The sequence below is a fragment of the Podarcis tiliguerta genome (assembly GCF_965153285.1).
Source record: "Podarcis tiliguerta genome assembly, chromosome: 9".
Taxonomy (NCBI): Eukaryota; Metazoa; Chordata; class Lepidosauria; order Squamata; family Lacertidae; genus Podarcis; species Podarcis tiliguerta.
Window position 1 is genome coordinate 25,296,700 of NC_139542.1, and position 23,811 is coordinate 25,320,510.

General features: G+C 44.4%; 1 protein-coding gene across 5 annotated transcripts in view; it reads left to right on the plus strand.

Annotated features, from left to right (window-relative positions):
- The window catches only part of ALPK1 (alpha kinase 1), a 62,454-nt gene extending 39,633 nt beyond the window's left edge, over window positions 1–22,821 (plus strand). For 4 of the 5 annotated variants that reach the window (XM_083457091.1, XM_083457088.1, XM_083457089.1 and 1 more), the window contains 11 exons: window positions 9,790–9,988; window positions 10,884–10,943; window positions 11,183–11,269; window positions 12,097–12,173; window positions 12,744–12,839; window positions 14,359–14,463; window positions 15,283–17,374; window positions 19,212–19,365; window positions 20,427–20,589; window positions 20,696–20,882; window positions 22,353–22,821. In XM_083457091.1, coding sequence (XP_083313217.1) covers window positions 9,790–9,988; window positions 10,884–10,943; window positions 11,183–11,269; window positions 12,097–12,173; window positions 12,744–12,839; window positions 14,359–14,463; window positions 15,283–17,374; window positions 19,212–19,365; window positions 20,427–20,589; window positions 20,696–20,882; window positions 22,353–22,597 — 3,465 coding nt within the window. In that variant the 3' untranslated portion in view covers window positions 22,598–22,821. Of the gene's footprint in view, window positions 1–9,789; window positions 9,989–10,883; window positions 10,944–11,182; window positions 11,270–12,096; window positions 12,486–12,743; window positions 12,840–14,358; window positions 14,464–15,282; window positions 17,375–19,211; window positions 19,366–20,426; window positions 20,590–20,695; window positions 20,883–22,352 lie in introns of those variants that run through there. The other variant, XM_083457092.1, reaches the window with a different exon arrangement.
- The last annotated feature ends 990 nt before the right edge of the window (window positions 22,822–23,811 follow it).

Sequence of the window (23,811 nt, forward strand, 5' to 3'; positions counted from 1 at the left end):
GGCTTAAGGACATCTGCCTGAAGCAGGGGGCGGGCTCCGCAGCTCACCCCCTGCTTCAGGCTGCAGGCTGCCGCCCCAAGCCTCGCACGCCCGGCGGGATGCACCGCCGGGCGTGGGAGGCTTGCGGACATCTGCCTGAAGCAGGGGGCGGGCTCCGCAGCTCACCCCCTGCTTCGGGCTGCAGGCTGCCGCCCCAAGCCTCCCGCGCCTGGCGGGACCTTCTGCCGGGCGTGGGAGGCTTGCGGACATCTGCCTGAAGCAGGGGGCGGGCTCCGCAGCTCACCCCCTGCTTCGGGCTGCAGGCTGCCGCCCCAAGCCTCGCGCGCCCGGCGGGATGCACCGCCGGGTGTGGGAGGCTTGCGGACATCTGCCTGAAGCAGGGGGCGGGCTCCGCAGCTCACCCCCTGCTTCGGGCTGCAGGCTGCCACCCCAAGCCTCCCGCGCCTGGCGGGACCTTCTGCCGGGCGTGGGAGGCTTGCGGACATCTGCCTGAAGCAGGGGGCGGGCTCCGCAGCTCACCCCCTGCTTCGGGCTGCAGGCTGCCGCCCCAAGCCTCGCGCGCCCGGCGGGATGCACCGCCGGGCGTGGGAGGCTTGCGGACATCTGCCTGAAGCAGGGGGCGGGCTCCGCAGCTCACCCCCTGCTTCGGGCTGCAGGCTGCCGCCCCAAGCCTCGCGCGCCCGGCGGGATGCACCGCCGGGCGTGGGAGGCTTGCGGACATCTGCCTGAAGCAGGGGGCGGGCTCCGCAGCTCACCCCCTGCTTCGGGCTGCAGGCTGCCGCCCCAAGCCTCGCGCGCCTGGCGGGACCTCCCGCCGGGCATGCGAGGCTTGCAGATGTCTTCCTGAAGCCTGGAGAGCGAGAGGGGTCGGTGCGCACCGACGCCTCTCGCTCTCCAGGCTTCAGCGAAAGCCTGCATTCGCCCCATAGGACGCACACACATTTCCCCTTCATTTTTGGAGGGGAAAAAGTGCGTCCTATAGGGCGAAAAATACGGTAATAGCCTTTTTATTCTATTTTGGTGTGACCTTATTCATAGCAATTCTATACTCTTGGCCATATAGTGTGATATATTTTTTTACAGAAAGTAGCTTCAATGCTTTATACACTTAAAGTACCAGGCCTAGACAATTATGTGTAACAGCATGTGAGGTGGCCTTGATTTAAACAGTTGAGCAGTTGACATTTCTATATTTTTATTTAGTGCTGATAACTGGTTTTCGCAGTGCCATTCAATGGTACAACATGCCATTTACCAGAGACTGACATACTGAAATATATTACCGTTAGAGCTGTTAGAAGCACAAGATAGCCTATTACTGAATTTACTTGTATCAAAGAATGTGAATTCACTGCATTGCCCCATTGAATAAAAGTATCTGTACAGTTTTTGGTTGCCATCTAAACAAGTTTACCCATGAATAAACATGTATATTAACTAATTATATCATTTTCAATGCATTAAAATGAATATTCTCCTATTTTAAATGAAAATTCTCTAATATTCTCATTAACTGAGAATATGCTCGAGAATTTCATATCATTAGGTGTCTCAACCCAATAAGCAACCTTGTAAGGTACTGCATGTAGTAGCACTCTTTTGCTTGAGCAGATCATATCCTGCAAAGTGATCTACTGTGGTGTATCTTTGTGACCCCCAGGGCATCTTTGATAGTAAAGCCTGAGATTACCCCCCCCCCATAACTATTTGCTCAAGTCATATTCAATGAGCATGATTTTAATTTGTTTCCTAGCCCTGTGATATGTCATGGATGTTTCAGTTGAGATTCCTGCACTGGAATTGGACTAGATTTAACTAGATGACTCTTGGGGTCCCTTCCAACTCTACAATTCTATGATTCTGTGATAATAGCGATCGCTGTACTGTATCTTTAAATGTAACCTTAAGGACCCTAAACTGGACCCTGTCCTCTGCCTGTTTGCAAACAGAAGATACAGCCACCCATCTTTCTGGCAACTAATTTCCCAGGGAGGTGTCTGCTGCTTTTGTGTTGTGGGTTTTTAAAAACCCTCTTTTTCCAACCACCTTTTTTAATATGGCTGTTTTCAGAGAGTTGTGTTAGAAAGCATAGCTTTGCTGGCTGTTAATGGGTAAATCTAACAATTCTTCATTGTTTATTTTAACTGGTTTAAACGCTTTTAAAGTGATGGTTAGCTCAAAGAGCCTCAAATTGCCTATACCTGAAATGACAGCAGATAAAAGCACTGAATAAAAACTCACTTCTATGACTTAGCTGGAAAATGCCCCAGGAGAAATGTAGTGGCTGGAGTGTTGGACTATGATCAGTGAGTCCTTGCTTCAAATTTGTGCACAGTGAAAACTTAATAGATGACCATGGCCAATTACTCATTTTTTTCAGTCTAAGTAAAGGTAAAGGTACCCCTGCCCGTACGGGCCAGTCTTGCCAGACTCTAGGGTTGTGCGCTCATCTCACTCTATAGGCCGGGAGCCAGCGCTGTCCGCAGACACTTCCGGGTCACGTGGCCAGCGTGACAAGCTGCATCTGGCGAGCCAGCAGCACACGGAATGCCGTTTACCTTCCCGCTGGTAAGCGGTCCCTATTTATCTACTTGCACCCGGAGGTGCTTTCGAACTGCTAGGTTGGCAGGCGCTAGGACCGAACGACGGGAGCTCACCCCGCCGCGGGGATTCGAACCGCCGACCATGCGATCGGCAAGTCCTAGGCACTGAGGTTTTACCCACAGCACCACCCGCGTCCCAATCTAGCCTACCCTATAAAGTTGCTGTGATGATAAAAGGGGATGCACACACACCACCCTGAGCTCTGGAGGAAGAGCAGGATAAAAACATAATAATGGCATACTCTGCCAATTCTATAATGCAGTGCTTCTCATTATTCTCCTAGTTTTCACAAACTATGAAGCAAGCAAGGCACACTTTTCTCTAGCCTACATGCTCAGTGGGGGCTTGTATTACTTGCATTAAATACTCTCTTTTCCTGTGTAGGTGGGCTCAAAAATATTGCAGAGGTTTCTACCCCCATTTGCTGCATCCATTTAATACATCCCAAGTGCCCTGTACCTGGATGAGTTAGCAATGCCGTTCATTCCTAGTCTTAGCAAACCAACAAACCAAAAAACCTCTAGGCTCAATTATTGATGATTTAATTCTTGCTCATTGAAAATTCCTCCACCCTCATCTGCTTCTATCTTCCTAATTTATTCTGCACAAGCAATTTCGTATATTCACATTTTGTCCCGTACCTCAGTGCCAGATGGCTCTGGGAGAGAGAGTGTTTTCTCCCTTCCTGGGAGCAGCTGCAGTTGTCGGCAAAAACAAGGTATCCTGGCATTGAACCTAAGGCTGAGACCCAAACATTAAGGTGTTTTGCTGGGAGGAACCAGGCCACTAATGCGAGAAACCATGAAAACAGCACACCCGTCCACTCAGGGCATTTTCGCAAAGGCCCTTCAGTAAAGGCTGTTTTGCATTTCCACCCTGAACCCCTATAATTGGTGTATAGAAATCTTCTGCAAATCTAATTCCATCTCCACCTGACTCAGCTTCCCAGCCATGAAGTTCCTTTTGTGCCCCTAAACTCAATTACACATCCTAGGTTGACATTGTAGAAACAGATGTTCAGGCAAAGTGCACTTCTATTTCTCTCTCTTGGCATGGATACAGAAATCCCTTAATCGCAATTTCCAAATCAGAACCCTTTTCTTTCTTTTATATTTTGGTTATATCTCTGTGTTGCCATATTTTTTTTTATTTTGTCCATGAAGTGTCTTCCTCCTGGGGTTGTAGGCTTGATGGGTTGTTGCTGTTTAAAAAAAATAAAATTATGTTCAGGAGCTGCAGATGCAACAGTGCACTTCTGATCAAAAGCTTTTATGTAAGGTGCAGAAAGACAGGATGACATTTCAGTGGGACTGCAAAGAAACTGAGGTTGGGCAAGGTCAGAAATAGACTTTTTCCTGTCCCTCAGAAACATAAATTAGCAAAAGAATTGTGAGCTTCTGTGGTATATGGTTGGATACACATTATATCAAATCTAAAGGCAAACAACTTTAATAGGTGGGATGGACCTGTGGCCAAGGTGATGTCTGTCATCCAGAAAGGCAAGGGATATTGCAGATGTTAATCTGTGGTGGGAGAAATCTGGAAGTGAATCAGTCAGCACATTATGAATTGTGTGAGCCATTCGTGGCAATTCAAAATACAAATTATGCAGAAACTTCCGCTGTGTCTCATCTGCCAGTTGAAGGTCATTTTATACATTCTTCATTTTGGTCTAAGACAGCAAGAGTTACGAGATCGGCTTTTCTCAAAGTAAATAAGCACTCTTTCCCCAGTATAGCTTTGCATGTGCACCTCAGGCATGGCCGCCGTTCTGTCTTGTTTGACTCACATATGGAGACAAAGTATACTTCTGACGAACCAGGATAACACACTTTCAGTCTCATCATGCTTCTACAGGACACTGCCAGAAAAAGAGGAGAGGAAAGCTTTTCATTGTTCTGCTGAAGGGAGGTGATTCTGGCAGCATGCTTCTGATATGCAATCCCTCTCAGAAATGTTGGCATCTTAACAACACTTCAAACACGTTTTGCAGGGTCTTAGACCTGCGAAACCGATTGACCAGAGACTATAATAGGACAGAAGACATAAATGTCTGGACCCATAGGCAGTAACAGCTCTCCCATTCTGCTTCAGATTTCTGAAATATTGCTATCTGTACCAGTAGTGGATGGCATGATGGGATGCCACTACACATCTGACCTCCAGTTGGTTGCTTCACTGCTGTTTACTGGGAGGGGCAAGGTGGACACAGTGCAAACACACTGGCAAAGCCTCTCCAGTACTCCTGACAGTGTGTTTGCACCACACCAGCCACACCACTGTCTTTCCTCTTTCCCCACTTCCCTTCTAGTAAGCAGCAACAAACCAGAGGTAAGGTGTGCATGACATCCTACCACACTGTCTGCTCCTGCTCTGTATCCATCATATGTGTATATTAGGAGGGGAATGTGTGTTGCCTCTTCTAGGCTTTATGTGTGAAGTCTATCTTTTTACCCTGGAATTGCTGTCACAGAACTTGACCTACTTTCATTTTATGCTTTTATGGGAAGGAGGTTTTGGTCTACATTTTCCATTAACATGGCAGCATTTTTGTGGACTAGGAACTGTTGTGTGACTTGGGAGCCAAGGAAAAAGTCAGGTATGATTTCTCAGAGGGGACGAGAACAGGGTTATAACTTCAAACAATTGACACCGAGCAAAATGTATTGGTGTGTAACACAGCACGCCATCTTCGGGGAAAGAAAAAGCAGCTGATATTCTCACCCTGTCTTGACTTTTCCTCATTTTGTGTCCATTTGGTTTTGGAGAGGGACGCAAGAGGTTTCGGCATTGAGCAGAGAGTTAAATTATGCAGCTGCCCGGCCCTCCAGAATAGGATACTTGGTTTAGATTTTTCACAATGCTATTGAAGTGCTTATTTTCCTCCTGAAGAGACACAAACAGATGCAAACTTCTGTAAACACTTTAGAAATGAATTCAGTGAGTTTGGCCTCTCAGCGGTGCTCAATAGCTGACAGAAAAATGTCTAATTAGTGCAAGTGGAAATAATAGGGCCACTTGGATTCCTTCCATCCTCCTCCAAGTCTACTTTTCCGAGGAACTCAAAGGCTCTTTTGTTTGGTAGGTCACCCTCTCTCATGCTTTTGTGTTCCAATCTCTTAAGGGAAGGAGGAGAAGAAGCAGAAAGAAAAAAATGCATTAGGCAATGGCTCAGTGCTTAAATATACGGTAGACTCCGGAGCATTGAGAAAAATGTGTCGCTGGCAGTGTTCGTTTTCAGGTGCTTAAAGACAGGGATCCCTCCATTGTCAAGAGGCACATGCACACAAAGAAATGGGAATCCCTTTCAAGTGTCATTCTTTGCAAAAGCATGCCTCCTTGCAAATAAATAAATATATTTCCACCAGTTTTTGAAGCATAAGTCAGCCCGTGAATACTTGTTCACAACTGGTCTGGTGAGGTAAACAAATATCAGGCATTCCTGTTCAAGTTGTTCACACTATGGCTATTTCAGTTTCTTCAAGATACATAGTCTATGATTTGAAACAAGCCACAGGGTGTAAATCTTTTTCTCTGACAGGCTAACATCACCGACCTATCCCTAGTCTTGGAGCTGATGGTCACCACAAATGTTTTCACACATTTATTGAGTCATTCATGAGAGTCTCTCTTCTGGGGGGCGGCGGGGGGGGGGGGGAAATGTGAGCTGTTCCTCTGCCACGTGATTTGGATGGAGAGGGTGCTACATTCAGTCCCTGAAATATTCAGTTTAAAGGTTTTCCAGTAGCAAAACTTCATGCTGGGCGAGTCAGTGTCAGCACACTAGTGGAATGGTCTATTTATCTGACAAGATAAAAGGCGGCTTATACCATTATCAAGTTTTACCTGACTCTTCCTGTAACTTCCAAATAGTACTATAGTCCTTAGCCAAAACCACGCTCATACACAGGAACCCAGCATGTTAAGCAATGATTCAGATACCTGTATGGCTTGTATGTGATCTCCTACCTGCTTACCCAAAGTAAAGATCAAGCAATTAGTTGCCAGAAGTTGATTTTTACATCTGATTAGTTTATCACATGGCTGGAGCTACCTCCAAATTCTTTGAACAATGTCTCCCAGTGTGTGATGCTGGTTTCCCCAGGGACTTTATAGAAAGTTGCCAGTGGAGGCCCTTGTTTTGATGGGCCTGAAGGCAAAGTACCCTTTTGATGCTCATAGTACCAGGTGTAAATTAGAAATTGACAATGAGTATTGCTTCCCAATTCTTTCTCTTTTGTATTAGCTTGTTCATTTTTATCATCTTTGGTGTTGAGAGGAGTTTCCCCTGGTTATGCAATTTAAGGCAGAGTAAGATTTGAAAGTTCTTCCATTTATTACAAAACAAAATACGGTACACACTGTCAAAAATCAAGACCAGATGAAGCTGGTTTCACATTATGTATTTCATGTTACATTGTTTTTACAAATGCTCAACCCATTTGTAAAAATGATAGCTTAGTGGTAGACATTACTGGCCAAAATAGGTGTTGCTTGGGTCTCAAAGCCAGGAATTGGGAAATGAATACTTTAGATTCTCCCAGTTTTTTTATACAAGAATTCAGTATTTAATCCTGCAACGTCTTTAGAAGTGCTGCCTAGCCTTCAGCACTGTTGGTTGAAAGTTCCCAATGGACAGCTCCTTGCTCTGCCCGGTTATGCCAGATCATTGCTGTTCTGAAGACTGATTCACACTTTACATGGCAAGAGTGAATGCTGCCATGGATAGGTAGAAGACAAATGGGCAGGAGCATCTGATAGGGCAGCACAGCACTGCTTACCTGTCTTGTTTGCAGTAGTCATCAGTATTGCTCACCTGTCTTCCCAATGCTGCATGTCACTGCCAGTTACCAAGATGGGGAGCAGAAAGGCAGTGAAGAAAATGTCAAATTGGCTCCATCATTGCACCCATACTGTGCTGAGCCTTGTCCTCCACCATCTCCCTCTCAGTAACTGACAGTGACACTTGACAGTGTCAAGAAGCCAGGGGACAACACCGGTTGCTACTGTAAACAGGTGAGGAAGCTGTCTCTCTCAAGCAAGAACAGGCACAGGAAGATACTGATTGCACAGAGATAACAACTAAGTGCAGCGCTACCTAGTGACTAAACTGTATTATGACACTATCCACATGGATGCATAATTGCAAATGAAACAGGATACAGGGATATTGTGTATTTATGGTTGCTGCATGGACACATGTAAATTTGGCTTTATACATGGAAGCAAACGGGGGGAATGTGAGTTTTCTGTCTTGTGAGGTGAAGATCCTATTTCTTTAGTAGTAGTAGTAGTAGTAGTAGAAGTAGTAGTAGTGTTTTAATTTACTAATCCCTAAGCATGGAAGATCCTATCTTCACTGAGGGAGCTTGTCATAGGGAAAACCCCTGGAACAGTTTGGCAGAACACAGGGGAGGAGAAAGGGAACTTCAGTTGTGCAAGCATTATTCCTTGTGCTGATGGAGTACATTCCTTACTGCTACACTGGCTTCCAGGCAGGCTTAAGTTATAGGTGCATTACTCTCTTTTTACCAATTAAACAGCAAAAGCACTAGAGAATTTGAGTCAGGTAACTGACTTTTCTCAATGAGTCACTAAGTCACTAAGAAACAAATGCCTTCTCCAGCAGTGGACACTAGGCGTATGCACAGAAAATAAATATTTGGATAGGGGGTCTGGCTTCATGTGTCTATCAGAGTGACCACTGAGCTCTGTGTCAAGGTAATATTCTCATACTGCAGCCACAGTACTGGTATATTTTAGTCCAAGTAAAATTTCCCTTCGTCAGATTAACCTTTACTATTTGATCCCAAGGAAGGTGTTACCAAATCAAACTTGAGGCTCCAGCAGGCAGGAGTTTTCGTCTCATCTTTCCCCAGCTGAGGAGAGGAAAGCTGAGACGCACTTGCACTCACACGCCATTCTCCCAAGGTGCAAGTTGGGCATTTGGGCAGATGTCACAATGACTGCAGGGATTCTTGAGCACCCATGAAGGCTCTGTATACTGCCGCAGAGTTAGCCTGCTGGCCTTTCTTCTCTCCTAACAGCACGTTCCTTCATAAGTGCGGCTGATTCTCCATGCCAGGGAGAAGGATCAGCCTCTGAGGGGGATACCAAGGGAGTTAATGCTATTTTTAAAAAAATCATTAAAGGTCACCTGCAAAGAGAAAACGTTGGACTGCTGACCTAGTTGCTCCTTTATGATGTACAAAGGAGTGTTTGATCTGGTAGCCTTTACTGCTATATTAATGCAACTTGTTGATGTTTAGAACTTGATTGACACCACAAAAGTCTTCATTTCCCTTGAGAATCAGAAGGCAATGGCTTTTAATAGCACACACCCCCCCCCCCCCAATTCCTATTTAAGCTAATTTCAATGCTATATGTAGGTCATTTCTTGAAAACAGATCACTGGTCTACTTTTTAGGAGTGTCTTACCTTCCTCTTCCTTTTTTAAATAAGGTTGCAAGATACAGTGTCATTTAGTGGGTAGCATGTTGGACACAAATCAGGAAGGCCCAGGATCTAATACTTAGATGAGCCTGATGGGTCTAAGCTGTTGGTTGTGAGGTTAAAATGAGATGAAACACTCTGAAATCCTTGGAAGAAGGTTGGGATGAAAATGAATCGATGGCGGTGGTTAAAATTAAAGTAAAATTTGTTGATAATCAAAATATCCTATCTAAGATTGGGAGCACTGTACACACCCACACAGTTATTTCACTAGTAACTAAGTATAGTGTGAGCCTGAATCCAACCTTGTGTGGGTTCCATGGCTCGGTCTTTCAGTGTCATCGTTTAATGAATGCCTGAGCCCTGGCTCTTTATTTTAGAAACTGGGCTGCGGTGGGCAGGAGGAGAAAGAGAGAGAGAGAGTACAAAAAAATGTTGTTATCACAGGGTAGAGTATTGTAAAGTATGCCACAATTTTTAAAGCTTTTTTGAACTTCCCTTCCATGCCTCTGACAATTTTCTATGTTTGAAGCAATATCCCACCCCCAATCCCTCCTTTGCCCTGTAGCTGAAAGTGGGTGTACACATTTCTCAGCTAAGCAAGTCAACAAACATTTCTACCCCATCCCGCTGCCTGATGATTTACATACTTCATGGATAGTCCCCTAGAAACGGTTCCAATTTGAGAGCTGGTTGCTCCTCACCATCACATTCGTTTGGTGTTCTTTTCAGGTTTGTCTGAAAGCCTCCATTGCCAGCAGGGACTATGTGACAGCAGCTGCTATTGTGTTCCTGATTGACCGGTTCTTATATTGGGTTGATGGCTCCAGCCAGCTCCTTCGGATTGCCAAAAGGCTGCACGAGCTCCAACCTACAACACCAATTGCCCCTCAGCTGGTGATTCGCCAAGCTCGCGTCTCTGTAAATTCAGGTAATGAAACACTCATTGCGCTACCCCCCTCCAACCACCATCTCCGTTTCTCGGCCGAGTCCCAATTAGGAGCTGCTTGACTTTCAAGAGGATACTTTGTCCCATTCTGGAGATGACATTCCTATGATCCTGAGCCATCATTTTAAACTGACACCCTGCTCCTGCCTGCCATCTACTCTCCATCTACCCCATCCCACCCCCCCCACCCCCGCTCCATCTCCCTCCCACCTCTTCTGGCCTGCACAAAGTGTCTAGCATAAAGGGGTCTCTGAGAGAAAGAAGCAGCAGAGAAAATTGTGAAAGGGTGTGGAAAATACTAATTGGAGCTTTTGTCTCCTAACAAATCTGCCCTGCTGTTTCAAACGGGGGTCTGTGAATTGCTGTACTTCTGAGCAAAAGCCTTCAAAAAGATGATTAAAGATCTGGTATTTTCTCTGTGTGTGTGTATGCACACACATATACATGCACTATGGCCACTTGGTGCAAATAATGCAGTTAACCTACTCATGTAAAATTGAGGGCTGTTGTTTTTTCTTCGTTCCTCTTTTGGTAGTACACAAAGATCATGAATGGCATTGGCCCATTTTAAAATACATATTCCTAGTTTTTTTAGGAAGGAAAAGCCAAAGCTAAGCTGATGATGAATACAGTTTTAGAAGGAAATAGCTTACATAAAATGAAATGATCATCTGATTTCAAACACTACATCTCAGGAATAGTATGTGCGTCAAATATAATTGCCCTTATTTGTGAGCTCTGCTATCTAATGCCACTTCCCCCAACACTGGGCTCCCATACGTTTTCTTTACTACAACCCCACTCTACCCTTTGCTATCTGAACTCTGAGACTGAAATATTTGCCTCAATATAGCTTTGTTTTTCCTCTTCTTTCTAGGTAAACTGTTAAAGGCTGAATATATCCTTAGCAGTCTTATTAATGACAATGGAGCAACAGGTATCTATAATTTGTGGCTTCTGCACGTTGAGTTATTATTTATAAATGTTCCCCCCAAAAAATTGCCACCTTGCTAGCAGAGCCACTGCCAGACTAATGTGTTCCTGTCCCAGACAGCTTCTTTCTTTGTTTTTCTTAATTTGTAAAGGTCTTGGATATATATTTACCTCACCTTTCTACCTCTTTATGTTCCCAAACACTGTAGTGTGTTCAACTGCTCTTTTCATTCTGTTTCTCAGGTGTGTGGAAGTACTCAAAAGAAAGTGACAGGATCCTTGTTCAGTCTGTCTGTGTACAGATTAGAGGACAGATTCTGCAAAAGCTGGGTAGGATTCATGCATTCTTTGGTTTCACCTGATCTTTTTCAGTTCCCGTTCAGTTCTCTGAGGATAGTGCAGGAGTCATTTCTCATAATTGTGTTCTTTCTAGCTGCGAAATATTCCTCATTTCCTAAATAAAAATCAGCTGTATGCCTAGCAAAATGTATTGGCAAAACAGAAAAATCTAATGTGACCCAAATTCTATGCCTATAATTGCTTCAAATTGCTTACTTTGCATATTAATTTTGCTTCCCAAATTAAGACTTACAAATTTCTCCTTCTCCTCCTTCTTTGCAAGATGTTGGGTTGCAGAGGATAAAAAATAAGGGCATGGAATGGTGAAATTATGTGATGATCAGGCTCATAACAGCCTGCTGGATTAAGCTACTGGTCCACCTTGTCCAGTATCCTATTTCCATTAAGTTGTAAGGAATGGATGCTTTTGTCAATTTCAGTTTCCAATTTTTCAAATCTTAAATTCACATTTCTGCACTTGTTTGGGTTTTTTTATTATTAAAAAAGCCCTTTTGGAAATTTGTATCATACACAATTTTGCAAACCATCTTTTCTAATGTACTTTGTATATTATTTTCACCAGTAAATGCTTATGTACACTTTCCCCAAACGTACACATATTGGGGTTGGAAAACGGCAACACAAAATTTGGACAAGTGTAACTTTTGAATGATAGCTATGGTTCAGTTCATGTTTGGCAAACCTCTCCCCTACCCCTACTAAGTACAAGTACATTAAGTAAGTTTATAAAATATCACTTCTTTTTTAAAAAAAAACACTACAATAACTGAGCGTTCATTTTTGTATGTATGTTTCAGGGATGTGGTATGAAGCAGCAGAGCTGATTTGGGCCTCAATTTTAGGTTATTTCACACTTCCCCAGCCAGATAAAAAGGTAATGTATGTACTATTTTCTTTTTTAAAAATGAGTGTTTTCTGCTATTGACAGTATTTGTTCTGCTCCTCTAGACAATCTAGACAAGCAGCTTGCTCCAAACCTTTTAGCAGGAACTGAGGAACAACAGAAAGGGTAGTCCTTCACAGAGGGATCTGCTGGTGAAGAAGAGCGGTCCTTGCTGTTTCAAACATACCCAAGTCCTTCACAAGCAGTGGAAAAGTAGACTGTCCTTTTTTCCACTAAGAAACTGAACAATGTAAAAACAGCCTGAGATGTTGGGTGCTTCCAGACAGGGATTCGTTATTGCAAGTGGGTTGTTGGCAACAAGTCTGTTGTTGTTGTTGTTGTTGTTTTGAATTTACCAGATTTTCTATGGAAAGAGCGAATCTGGATTAAATGGATAGGGATGTGTTGATGCTGCATGCATGAGGAGTCCTAATCCCATTTGGAAACACCCTGTGTGTTTTAGCTTCTTGTGCTTTATGGAATGGATTATTGTGTTTTAGAGAAGTAATCTGCAATGGAAGCAGTGAAACGCCAATTTGTCTTTGTGTGTGTCTCCTGCAGGGAATTGCTACATCGTTGGGTATCTTGGCTGACATCTTTGTATCGATGAGTGAAAACGATTACAACCAGTTTAAAAACAACTATCAGTTTCACCTGGTAACTGTTCCTGTATTTGAGATGAACTTTGTTTAGCTTGCTGAAAATTGTGTGTGCTTTGTTCAGCATCCCTGACTAAGAAGAAGAAGAAGAGTTTGGATTTGGTATCCCGCCTTTCACTCCCTTTAAGGAGTCTCAAAGCGGCTAACATTCTCCTTTCCCTTCCTCCCCCACAACAAACACTCTGTGAGGTGAGTGGGGCTGGGAGACTTCAGAGAAGTGTGACTGGCCCAAGGTCACCCAGCAGCTGCATGTGGAGGAGCGGAGACTCGAACCCGGTTTCCCAGATTACGAGACTACCGCTCTTAATCACTACACCACACTGGCTCCCTAGGGACTAGGGAGATTCTGTGTGGTACCTGAAGCTCACTTTTCCACAACAGAAACAGATTACTCTGGAGAATATTATTTGTCCATCCATACCAGTACTGTATACTCTGATTGGCATCAGCTGTCTAGGATCTCAGGGAGAGTCTTTCCCATCTCCTATGTGATCCTCTTTTTTAAAACTGGAGATTGAAGTTTTGCCCTTCTGCACTAAGCTACAGTTACTCCTCATTGCCTCTCCCTGGCAAAAGTAATTGCCAAGTGCTGAGCCATTTGTTGTTTGTTCTCTCATAAAATTATGGAGAGAGGAAGCACAGAATATGTCATGTACTCCAGCCCTCAAACATAAGGCCATAATTAGATGTTACTAAACCTTGGCATGGGGACGCAGGTGGTGCTGGGGATAAAACCTCAGCGCCTAGGACTTGCCGATCGTATGGTCAGTGGTTTGAATCCCCGCGGCGGGGTGAGCTCCCATATTTCGGTCCCAGCTCCTGCCCACCTAGCAGTTTGAAAGCACCCCTAAGTGCAAGTAGATAAATAGGTACCGCTTTATAGCGGGAAGGTAAACGGCGTTTCTGTGTGCTGCGCTAGTGCTGGCTCGCCAGCTGCAGCTTCGTCACGCTGGCCACGTGACCCGGAGGTGTCTTCGGACAGCACTGGCTCCCGGCCTCTTAAGTGAGATGAGCACACAACCCTAGAGTCGGACACGACTGGCCCGTACGGGCAGGGGTACCTTTTAAACCTTGGCATCTGTCTACACTGTGTTCTAAACCACAAGCCTCTTGGGCTTGCCAATCAGAAGATTGACGGTTTGAATCCCCATGATGGGGTGAGCTCCTGTTACTCTGTCCCAGCTTCTGCCAATCTAGCAGTTCGAAAGCATGCCAGTGCAAGTAGGCAGGAATGTAAATGGCGTTTCCATGTGCTCTGGTTTCCACCATGGTGTTCCGTTGCACCAGAAGCAGTTTAGTCATGCTGGCCACATGACCCGGAAAGCTGTCTGTGGACAAACACCGACTCCCTCGGCCTGAAATCAAGATAAGTACCTTAACCCCATAGTTGGCTTTGACTGGAGTGAACCATCCAGGGGTCCTTTACCTTTTTACCTTACATAGACTCACTTATCTACACAGAGATGAACGGACAGCAATCTGCCTAAGCTTACATTTCCTTCCTGCCGTTTCAACAGAATCTTCTGAAAGAGTTTGACCACCGTTTACTTTCAGCTGCTGAAGCATGCAAGTTAGCAGCGGCCTTCAGCCAGTTCACACCACTGTTTGTGCTCACAGCAGTCGTAAGTGTGATACCCAATATTCTTATTTCTTCCCTGTACTGAAGATTATTCACTGCCATCTACTACTGCAATATGTTGCTGTGTGCATGTAAAATCAGGATGTGCATTCCAAATTCAGATGCAACACAGATGAAAAGTTGTGGTGCAAGTGAAATGCCATCTGGCTTTTATACTGTTAAACCTGTTCATTTGGAGCAGTTGCTTACTACAAACCATTTACTGTTGCCTATCATTCATACCCCTTTAATGTCCCATTGATTTAACTGAAAACTCATTGGATAATAAAGAGAGTGGAACTGGAAGGTAAAGGCTGCTAGTTATACAATCTATCTTTTGGTTCTTTGGGAAGGAGGGGGTATCTTCAGGAAAGCATTTTGCAGAAGAAGTGTACTTCATACCCCACTTATCTGTGGATTAAGTTCCAAAGGTTTTGAGAATATAGCTTCTTCCTGCTCCCCAACCCACCCCAATCCCACTGAACACCATACACAAATCAGTCCCTCAGATTAATAGGCTTTGCAAAGTTTTATATTGAAAATTCCGTTAGCAAATGCACAAATCTAGCATGGATTTTTTTTGCTAGATATCTCAGAACAAAGCTGCTCAGTGTTCCTTCGGTGTGTAATAAGTTTAACTCAAGCATAACTGATCAAACACAGAAAAAACAAGTACTTGAAAATCATTTGGAAAAAGCTATATTCTCAAAACCTTTGTAGTGGTGTGAGTTCAAATTTGAGGATTCTTTATAGGATCTGAGTTTCAAATTTGATGCATGAATCTGTAAGATCCTGTTCATTTCAGCTGTACTTGTTTTTACAGAATATCCGTGGAATGTGCTTGCTGTCTTACAGCCATTCAAGCGAATGCCCTTCCGCAAAGCAGAAGTTTTATTTGTCCGAAGCAAAGGAGTCCTTTGAAATTGGTCTCCTTAGTAAGAAGGACAAAGAACCAGTCACCAGCAAACAGGAGCTCCACAGTTTTATCAAGGCAGCTTTCTGCCTTACAAAAGTGCACCAAAGGCTCTACGGTGAGAGCGAGAGACTTAGTCAAGTGAATAAGTTGTGCCAGGAAGCCTTACAGAAGCTGTATGCTTATAGTCATTTATCACATACTGAAGAGCGGGACAAAGAACAGCTTGCCAAGGATATAGTGTGCCTTGTCATGTTAGTTAAGGAGCACTTAAATGTGCAGGATTTCTGTAACTCAGATGCCAAGTCCTACATTCCAGATAGCTACAAAACTGGTGTTGAAAAGTCAATTGTGAATGGTGAATTGAGCTTCGAGAAAGTCCTTGAAATGTATTCCCAGCATCATGCAGCGGTCTGTGAAGTTTATGGAAGTGTTTGCCACAGCTACAAGATGAAATCAGGAAGCCAAACAGGAGCCTGTATAACAGCTTTGAAAACGGAAACCAAAAATATGGACACCATGTGTACCACTGAAGAAAGGTCACATCATGGGAAAGACTCTGCAAAGATCTCGCTTTCACAAAAAGGAAGGAAAAATCGTGAGGGTTTTAAGGAGCAGATGCCACAGAAATTATTCCATGCCACTGCCCTTGATGAAGAGGTAGAGTGCATTCCTTCAGAAAGAAGTCAAAGACACACTGGTGGTATTTCAAGTAATTCTGATAACAGGAGTGAAAGTTCCAGTTCATTGAGATCTTGGAGCAAATTCTCCAAATCGAGTTCCTTTACTAGTTGGGAGGAGATTGACTGCAATGAAAATGAACTGCCCCAAGATAAGGTACAGAAACAAAAGGCTACTGGAGGTAAGGAGCAAGAATGTTCTGCAGCTTTGACCGAAGATGCTGAAGAGAACTGCCAAAAGCCAGATCCATGTGTACTGTTTTCCAGAACTAATCAGCTCTCTCTTCAAGAGCTTCAGAATGACTCTTGTGGCTCCTTAACACATCCCTATCAGAATAATATAGGCAGGACTCACAGAGTAACAGAATCAGACCCAAATCTCAGAAAGGAGCACGTAGAGGGAGCAGAGAATGTTTTGAAGCAGACACTCCAAGAAACCAGTAGCACCAACCCCCAAAACAGTAATGATCTTTTGAGTCCCACTTCTGAACAAGATCCCATTATCCCATCTTCATTAATGGATTCCATGAGCAAGGACTCCAGTGCCATTTCTAACCATAATCTGTGCAGCATTGGGAAAGGAAGCACAGAAAATATAATAGAATCAATATCTAGACATGGTTGGCTATTTGTTGACCCAGAAGGAGAAACTGTGGACACTACTGAAGATGCACAGATGAATTCACACCTGCCTGATGCCAGGAGGACACCTGCCTCCATCAATAGTAGCATGCCCAAACCGGAACGTGACCGCTTTGTTCAAAATTGGATTAATAAATCGAACTCTGCAGTGCCTCCAGAAAGCTCCACTGGAGTATCTGAAATTGACCCGCAAGCAGAGACAACAGAAGACTGTGAATTTGCAAGTGAATGTGGAAAGAAGTCAGCAGGTCGTCTTAGTGACGTCTGCATAGCAAGAGATCAACCACATCACAGCTCTGGGGCCACAAATTCTCCTTTGGGGACAAAGAACCAGCCATTAGTCAACCAGTCCAGTGACTGTGCTACAACGGAAGAAGATGACGGTGAAAAGCTAAGGAACATGTTGAGCAGCAGTCACAGTTCAAGCTCCTCTCTAAAATCATGGTACAAAGCAGCCCACTTTTCCAGCAGTTTTTCTGAATTGGGGAGTCCTTCATTTTTGAACTCTAGCGGCAGCTCTTTTGTCTTTTTGGAGAGGGCCAAAGCAGAAACCCTACTGGCTCGCGTTCTCAGTGAGGATGACTATGGCAGGCTTTTGTCTGGTGTGGACCATGCTTGGCTAATGGAAAGAATGAAGAATACAGGGCTCTTCAAGCCAAACCTCTTCGGTAAAGCGCACTGTAAGTAGAGGTTTCCGAAATGCACCCTTATAATTATTTAATCCCAAGCATTTTGTGCTGCTTTCAGGGAGGGACAGATTTTCATTCTACAGTGGTACCTCGGGTTACATACGCTTCAGGTTACAGACTCCACTAACCCAGAAATAGTACCTCGGGTTAAGAACTTTGCTTCAGGATGAGAACAGAAATTGTGCTCCAGCGGCGCGGCAGCAGCAGGAGGCCCCATTAGCTAAAGTGGTGCTTCAGGTTAAGAACAGTTTCAGGTTAAGAACGGACCTCCGGAACAAATTAAGTACTTAACCCAAGGTACCACTGTAGTTTACAAGCCCCAAGCACTCAGGTGTCTTGATTCATGCGTGAGCTGCACAAGAGCACACTTGCCTCCCTCAGGGGTAATCTGTTCAGGTGCCCCCCACCTCACCTGTCACAACAGAAAGACGGGATTCAAATCATTTGCACACACCCAGGTGAAAGTCCCTTTTAGCCTTGCTATGTTAATATGCTAAGATGCCAATGGACTCCAGCTCCCTTCAGCCCCAACCAGCATGGAAATGGTCAGGGAGTTTGAGTATCTCGAGGGCTGCAGTTATCCACCCCTGGGTTAGCCTGACTGACACTGCCTGTGCAAAGAACTCAAGACCAAGAAAGAAAATTATTCGTTTCTGATCAGCCTTTGGCAAGCTTTATGCCAAGGACAGATCCTGGTATTGTGTACCTTACCTGTAAATGGTGTGAAGTGATTGTCAGTGAGTTAATGACTGAGATGGGATTTGACTGCTGGCCTCCAAATTCTCAAAACAATGAGATTCCTGCATTTGAGGAGGTTGGACTAGATGACCCTTGGGTCCCTTTTCCAACTCTGTGATTCTGTTCTATCTGCTATGCTATATGTGGGGGAAAGTCCTTTTATTTTATACTGATTAAGAACATAAGGAGAGTCTGGTGGGTCAGGCCAATAGCCCATCTTGTCCAGCATCCTGTTCTCACAGTGGCCAACCAGATGACTGGGGAAATTCAGAAGTAGGATCCAAGCACAAATGCATTCTCCCCTTCTGTGGCTTCCAGCAACTGGTCTTCAAAACCATTACTGCCCCCGACTGTGGAGACAGAACACAGCCATCATGGCTAGCAGCCGTTCAGAGCCTTCTCCTCCATGAATTTTCCCAATCCTCTTTTTAAGCCATCCAGGTTGGTGGCCGTGCACTGTGTGAAATAGTACTTTCTTTTATCTCTCCTGAATCTTCCAAAATTCAACTGTGGTAGGCATCCACAAGTTCTAGTATTACGTGGGAGAAAGGCTTCTCTCTATCCACTTTGTCCATGCCAAGTATAACTTTATAAACTTCTAATCATGTCGCCTTTAAAAGTCTTTTCGCTAAACTAAAAAGTCCAAAACTGCAATGTTTCTTCACAGAGGAGTCACTCCATTTCCTTGATCATTTTGGATCATTTGAATGCTTTTGTTGTAATTTCACATTCCCTGCTAGCAATTTTTAAAAAATGCATTGCTTTTTGTTCTAACGGTCGGTTCTGCTACTCCATGACATATTTGTGAGGAATGCCTTCCCACTTTGCAGCCCTTCCAAAAACAATTCAACCTGCCTTGCCTTTCCCACCTTTTGTTTATAGACGAAACTGACTGTAATAGTACACACTGCAGCAATGAATGCAACTTCCTATGGGTGTGAGCGAAATGTCATTTCTCTGTGACTCAGTCTGGGAAAAGGACATTGATCCTAGCAAGAGAACAGTTTAACTCTGCTGTTTCATTCCTGGCTACTGGTACGGAACAACCCTTTGCTGAAGAAGTTGTCAGTTCATTTGTCTTCTTTTCCAGCCGCCCTCCTTTTGAAATTCTCCAAGAAATCTGGGCTGTGGACTGCACAGGAAACTGCTGTATATATTGGGGACTACCTGAGCGTAGCAAAGAAAGGCAGACAAAGGAATGCTTTTTGGATACACTTTCTGCACCAAGAGGAAACTCTGGGAAGGTATCGCTCAAACCAGCGTGACAATTTGATCAGTCCAGGCAGTTATGTGCTTGTTTGTAGGCTTAGATCCCACATGATAAATAAGGAGTCTAGGCAGTGAACATAATGCATCCACAAAACAGCATGAAAATACCTAGCCAGATTCTGCACAGGGATGGGAAATAACAGATGGATTGAGCTATGCATCAGAAAAGGCTTGTGTTAATATAGTCATACCTCAGGTTACAGCTGCTTCAGCTTGCATTTTTCAGGTTATGGACCGCCGAAACCCAAAAGTACCGGAGCGGGTTACTTCCGGGTTTCGGCGGTCGCGCATGCACAGAAGTGCTAAACCATGCTTTGCACATGCGCAGAAGCACCAAATCGCAACCCGCGCATGCACAGATGCATGTTGTGAATGCTGTGGGTTGTGAATGTGCATCCCGCGCGGATCATGTTCACAACTCGAGTGTCCACCGTATAAGAAACTTAAGCAGGCCTTTGAAACAAAGTATGGATGGTGTTTGCTTGATAGTAGGCAAAGCTTTCCACAGCCCATAACTGTAGAGTTGGAAGGGACCCTGGGGGCCTCTAGTCTACCCCCTGCAATGCAGGAATTTAAACTAAAGCATCCATGACAGATGGCCATCCAATCTCCGCTTAAAAACCTCCAAGGAAGGAGAGTCCCTCATCTTCTGGGGGAGTCCATTCTGCTGTCCAACTGCTCTTACCACTTTTTTCAGTTGCAGTCCTAACTATGGGTAGTAAACTGCATTGAACTTAGTGGAACCAACTAGGGAATAACCATTGTTAGGCGTGGTCACCTTATCTCATTATGTTCAGTGGAGGACATTTAAATACACGTGTCCTACCGCTAGGACCTGTGAGACCAAGGTTCAGATCCCCACTGGCACCAGTCACTGTCTCTCAGCCTCACCTGCTTGACAGGATGGTTGTGAGAATAAAATGGAGAATGGGAGGTTGATGTACACAACCTGTACTCCTTGGAGCGAAGGCAGGATACAGTATGATGTTGCTGCTGCCGCTACCACTCTTGTCAGTGTGTGTTACATTTTTCATAGATACGTTGGCAAAGAGTACAAAGACGAAAAAGAGCTTCTTCACCATTTCAGTGATGTGGAAAGACAAATGACTGCCCAGTACTACGTGACAGAATTCAACAAGAGGCTGTATGAGCAAAACATCCCAACACAAATCTTCTATATCCCATCGGCGGTTCTCTTGGTAAGGAGCAAGCAGAAGGTTGCAAAGGATTCAGTTAGTGAAAGCAGCATGCAGAAGCAGTGGGCTGAAATGCTGTTCACGTCACAATCCCCTTTTTGTTCCCCAGGTACTAGAAGGCAAGTCTATACAAGGATGTGTGAGTGTGGAGCCTTATATTCTAGGAGAGTTTGTGAAGTTATCCAACAACACCAAAGTGGTAAAGCTGGAATACAAAGCCACAGAATATGGACTCGCTTATGGCCATTTCTGCTATGAGTTTTCCCAAGGCAGAGATGTGGTGGTTGATTTACAAGGTTTGTACTGCCAGATGTCAAATGATGAACTACAGTATTTTATTGGATTGTCTTGAGCTGCTCCCACCACCACCCGTTTCAAAAATAACTCTTATAAAAGCTTTTTTTGGATATGAATATTCAGAACTGAAGTTTTTAAAAGAAAGAAAATGTTAAATGTCACTTGGGGGAAAAAGAGCAAATTACTTCAGCAGCTCACTGTATTGGCTTAAAACCTAATCAGCATTCCCAGTTATCATGGACATAGTCATCTCATTCTGTCTAGGGACTATAGATATAGGTGCTGCTTTAAATGTGGATATTTTTGCATTTGATTTTCATTCATAACATTTTCTTTTGATATTTTGTGATATATTTTTTAATGCTTTAAAGTTGTAAACCACTTAGAGATTTCTTTGGAAATGTAAAAGTGGTATAGAAATTGTTCAAATACATTATGCAGGCATAAACAGGTACTTTATTTATTTATTTTTAAACCACTAGATCTCCCCCCCCCCAAAGCAAAACAGAGACCAAGATTTTGCATGCGCATGTACAAACCTATGAAACAAGTAATTTCTGTAGTCAGCAGATTTGCAGAAAATGAAATGGAATGCATATAGGGTGTATTTTTAGAATCAGTATTCTAACTTAGGGTGCTAGGGAAGGGGTAGTACCTCTGGTGGGGGACATGTCGTGCTCCTTCTGGGGTAGTTTGTCCACATTTGGTCCCCACCCTGCACTCACCTGTGGCTCCTAAAAGCTGTCAACATGCAACAGCGGCCACCATAGGTGTCAACTCCCTGGGGCCCTGGGTGCCAGAGCACCCACAAAATTCCCTATAAGGGGCCAGGCACCCACAAATTTTGGTGCCAGGGCCATGCACGCTGCATGGCATCCACGGCCCCAGGCACCCATGGTTGCGGGGCCAAGTTGGCACTCCTTGTGGCCACACCCTGAGAAACGGCTTTGACTGGACAGCTAAACCGGATGAGGGTTGCCTATGGGTCTCAGACCCTCAGTGAGTTAGGAATCTCCCCTGCATGCGAAGACAGGTTCTGGCAGATCGAGTGGATGAGACCAATAGGAGGGTCCAATGGTCAAGAAGACAGTTTTCTGCACATGGTGTAGGGGGAAGTGAGGGGCAGGTGGGGCTCTTCAACATGGGAAGGTAGCCCATCTAGGAGAAGGAAACTCTGATCCTAAACCTCTGCTGCCTTGTGGGGTATCTTTGGGAGAAGGAAAGGCTAAGGAGTAAACCCAAAGGAGTCCCTAAGGTGGTGGGATGGTGCCTTGCATGCCTTCTTCCAGCAACTTCTGCAGCCAAGCTGTTGCCCAATGTATGGCTCTGCTTTCCTTTGGACCACACCAGAGGCGCTGAGAGATGGGTCTTGTTATCTGGGCAGCCCAGGACCTCCATACTCATTGCCCAGGCTTGTGCCCTGGTGAGTTCAACAACAGTATTGTAACTAATATTTTTCTTTTCAACAGGTTGGGTGACTGGTAATGGGAAAGGCCTCATCTACCTGACTGACCCCCAGATCCATTCTCTCTCTCGGAAAGAGGCATCATGCCTGACAAACTTTGGGAAGAAAGGGATTTGCTATTTCTTCAACAATCAGCACAGAGAATGCAATGAAATCTGCAGACGCCTTTCATTGACTAGACCTTCAGTGGAGACTTTGAGAAAAGATATTTCAAGTCACTTTTTGACCACAAATCTAGAGAATTTGTAGCACTGGATGTTCTAGCTATGATATAGCGGTCAAGCTGGCTGCTTCTTATGTGCTTTGTGTTTTATTTTATTTTTTAAAAATATGTAAAACAGGCTGAAATGAAGATTCTCTAGAAAAGTGACTGAAACAGAGCTAGGGGAAAATATAAATCATTTGTACTGAACTGTTTGGTGGTTTAGCTTTTTTAAAAAAATAAAACACCTTTTGGAGTAGAGAGCAGAAAAGTCTCCAGCTATCGGAACAGATATATTGTCAAAAACTACTCTTTTCAGCCAATTCCTTCATTCATCACCTCTTCTTGTTCCAACTTCCCAGACAGCATTTTAAATCTGCCCACTCTCACAGATCTATTCTGCAATGCTGGGATGGATGCAGTAGCTGTTCTGCTACAATGACCACTTCCATTTCATTTGCTGCTCTTGCAAATGGGTGGAGGGGGGGGGTTGCTCTCTTGCTCACAGCTATAGGATATAAACCGCTGCTGGTTTGACACTCGTCCTCTTTGAATGTTTTGTGGTATGTGTGCTGTCCACAGGCATCAACAGTGCTTGCCCTGGGTAAAAGCAGCTGTCGCGTTTTTCTTTTTTGCTACTTATGAAGCAATCTTTTGTGTTTTTAGATCAAAGCTTGTAATTCATGGATGTGACCTCCTTGGACTTTTTGTCAGCTACCACCTGGAGAAATGGAAAGAAGCAAAAAGCAGAATTACAGCCATTGCACTTCCCAAGCATTCACTGAGGAATATTATAATATAAGAGGTTGCTCTTCCTCTCCCCAAAGCTCAGCATTAGGGGGCATCCTCCCTCACAAAACCCAGTGCTATGAATTTGGAACGACACAAAAGCAATGCTATGCTCATGCATAGCACCCATTCATTTCACTAGGACCGGTGCAGGAGAACCTCCCTGTGGATTGTACCATTAGACTTCCCCCCACTCCTCTTTAAAAGTATCTATCAGTGCAGCTTTCCCAAAGTAAAACAATGGTGGGATCCCTGCTATAGACCAGACATCTGTTTTATGCCACCCCTGTCATTTGGATTTCTTTGGAGCAGGTCTAAAGGCCATTTCACATGACCCTGGATGCCTGCCAGAATGTGAGATGGCAGTTTGCAGGCTGAATTTGTGCAGATAAATGGTTGTGTGATTGCATCACTATGCACTCAACTCCATCTATCGTCATTTGTTCGTTCAGTTTAGACTCCCATTTTGCCG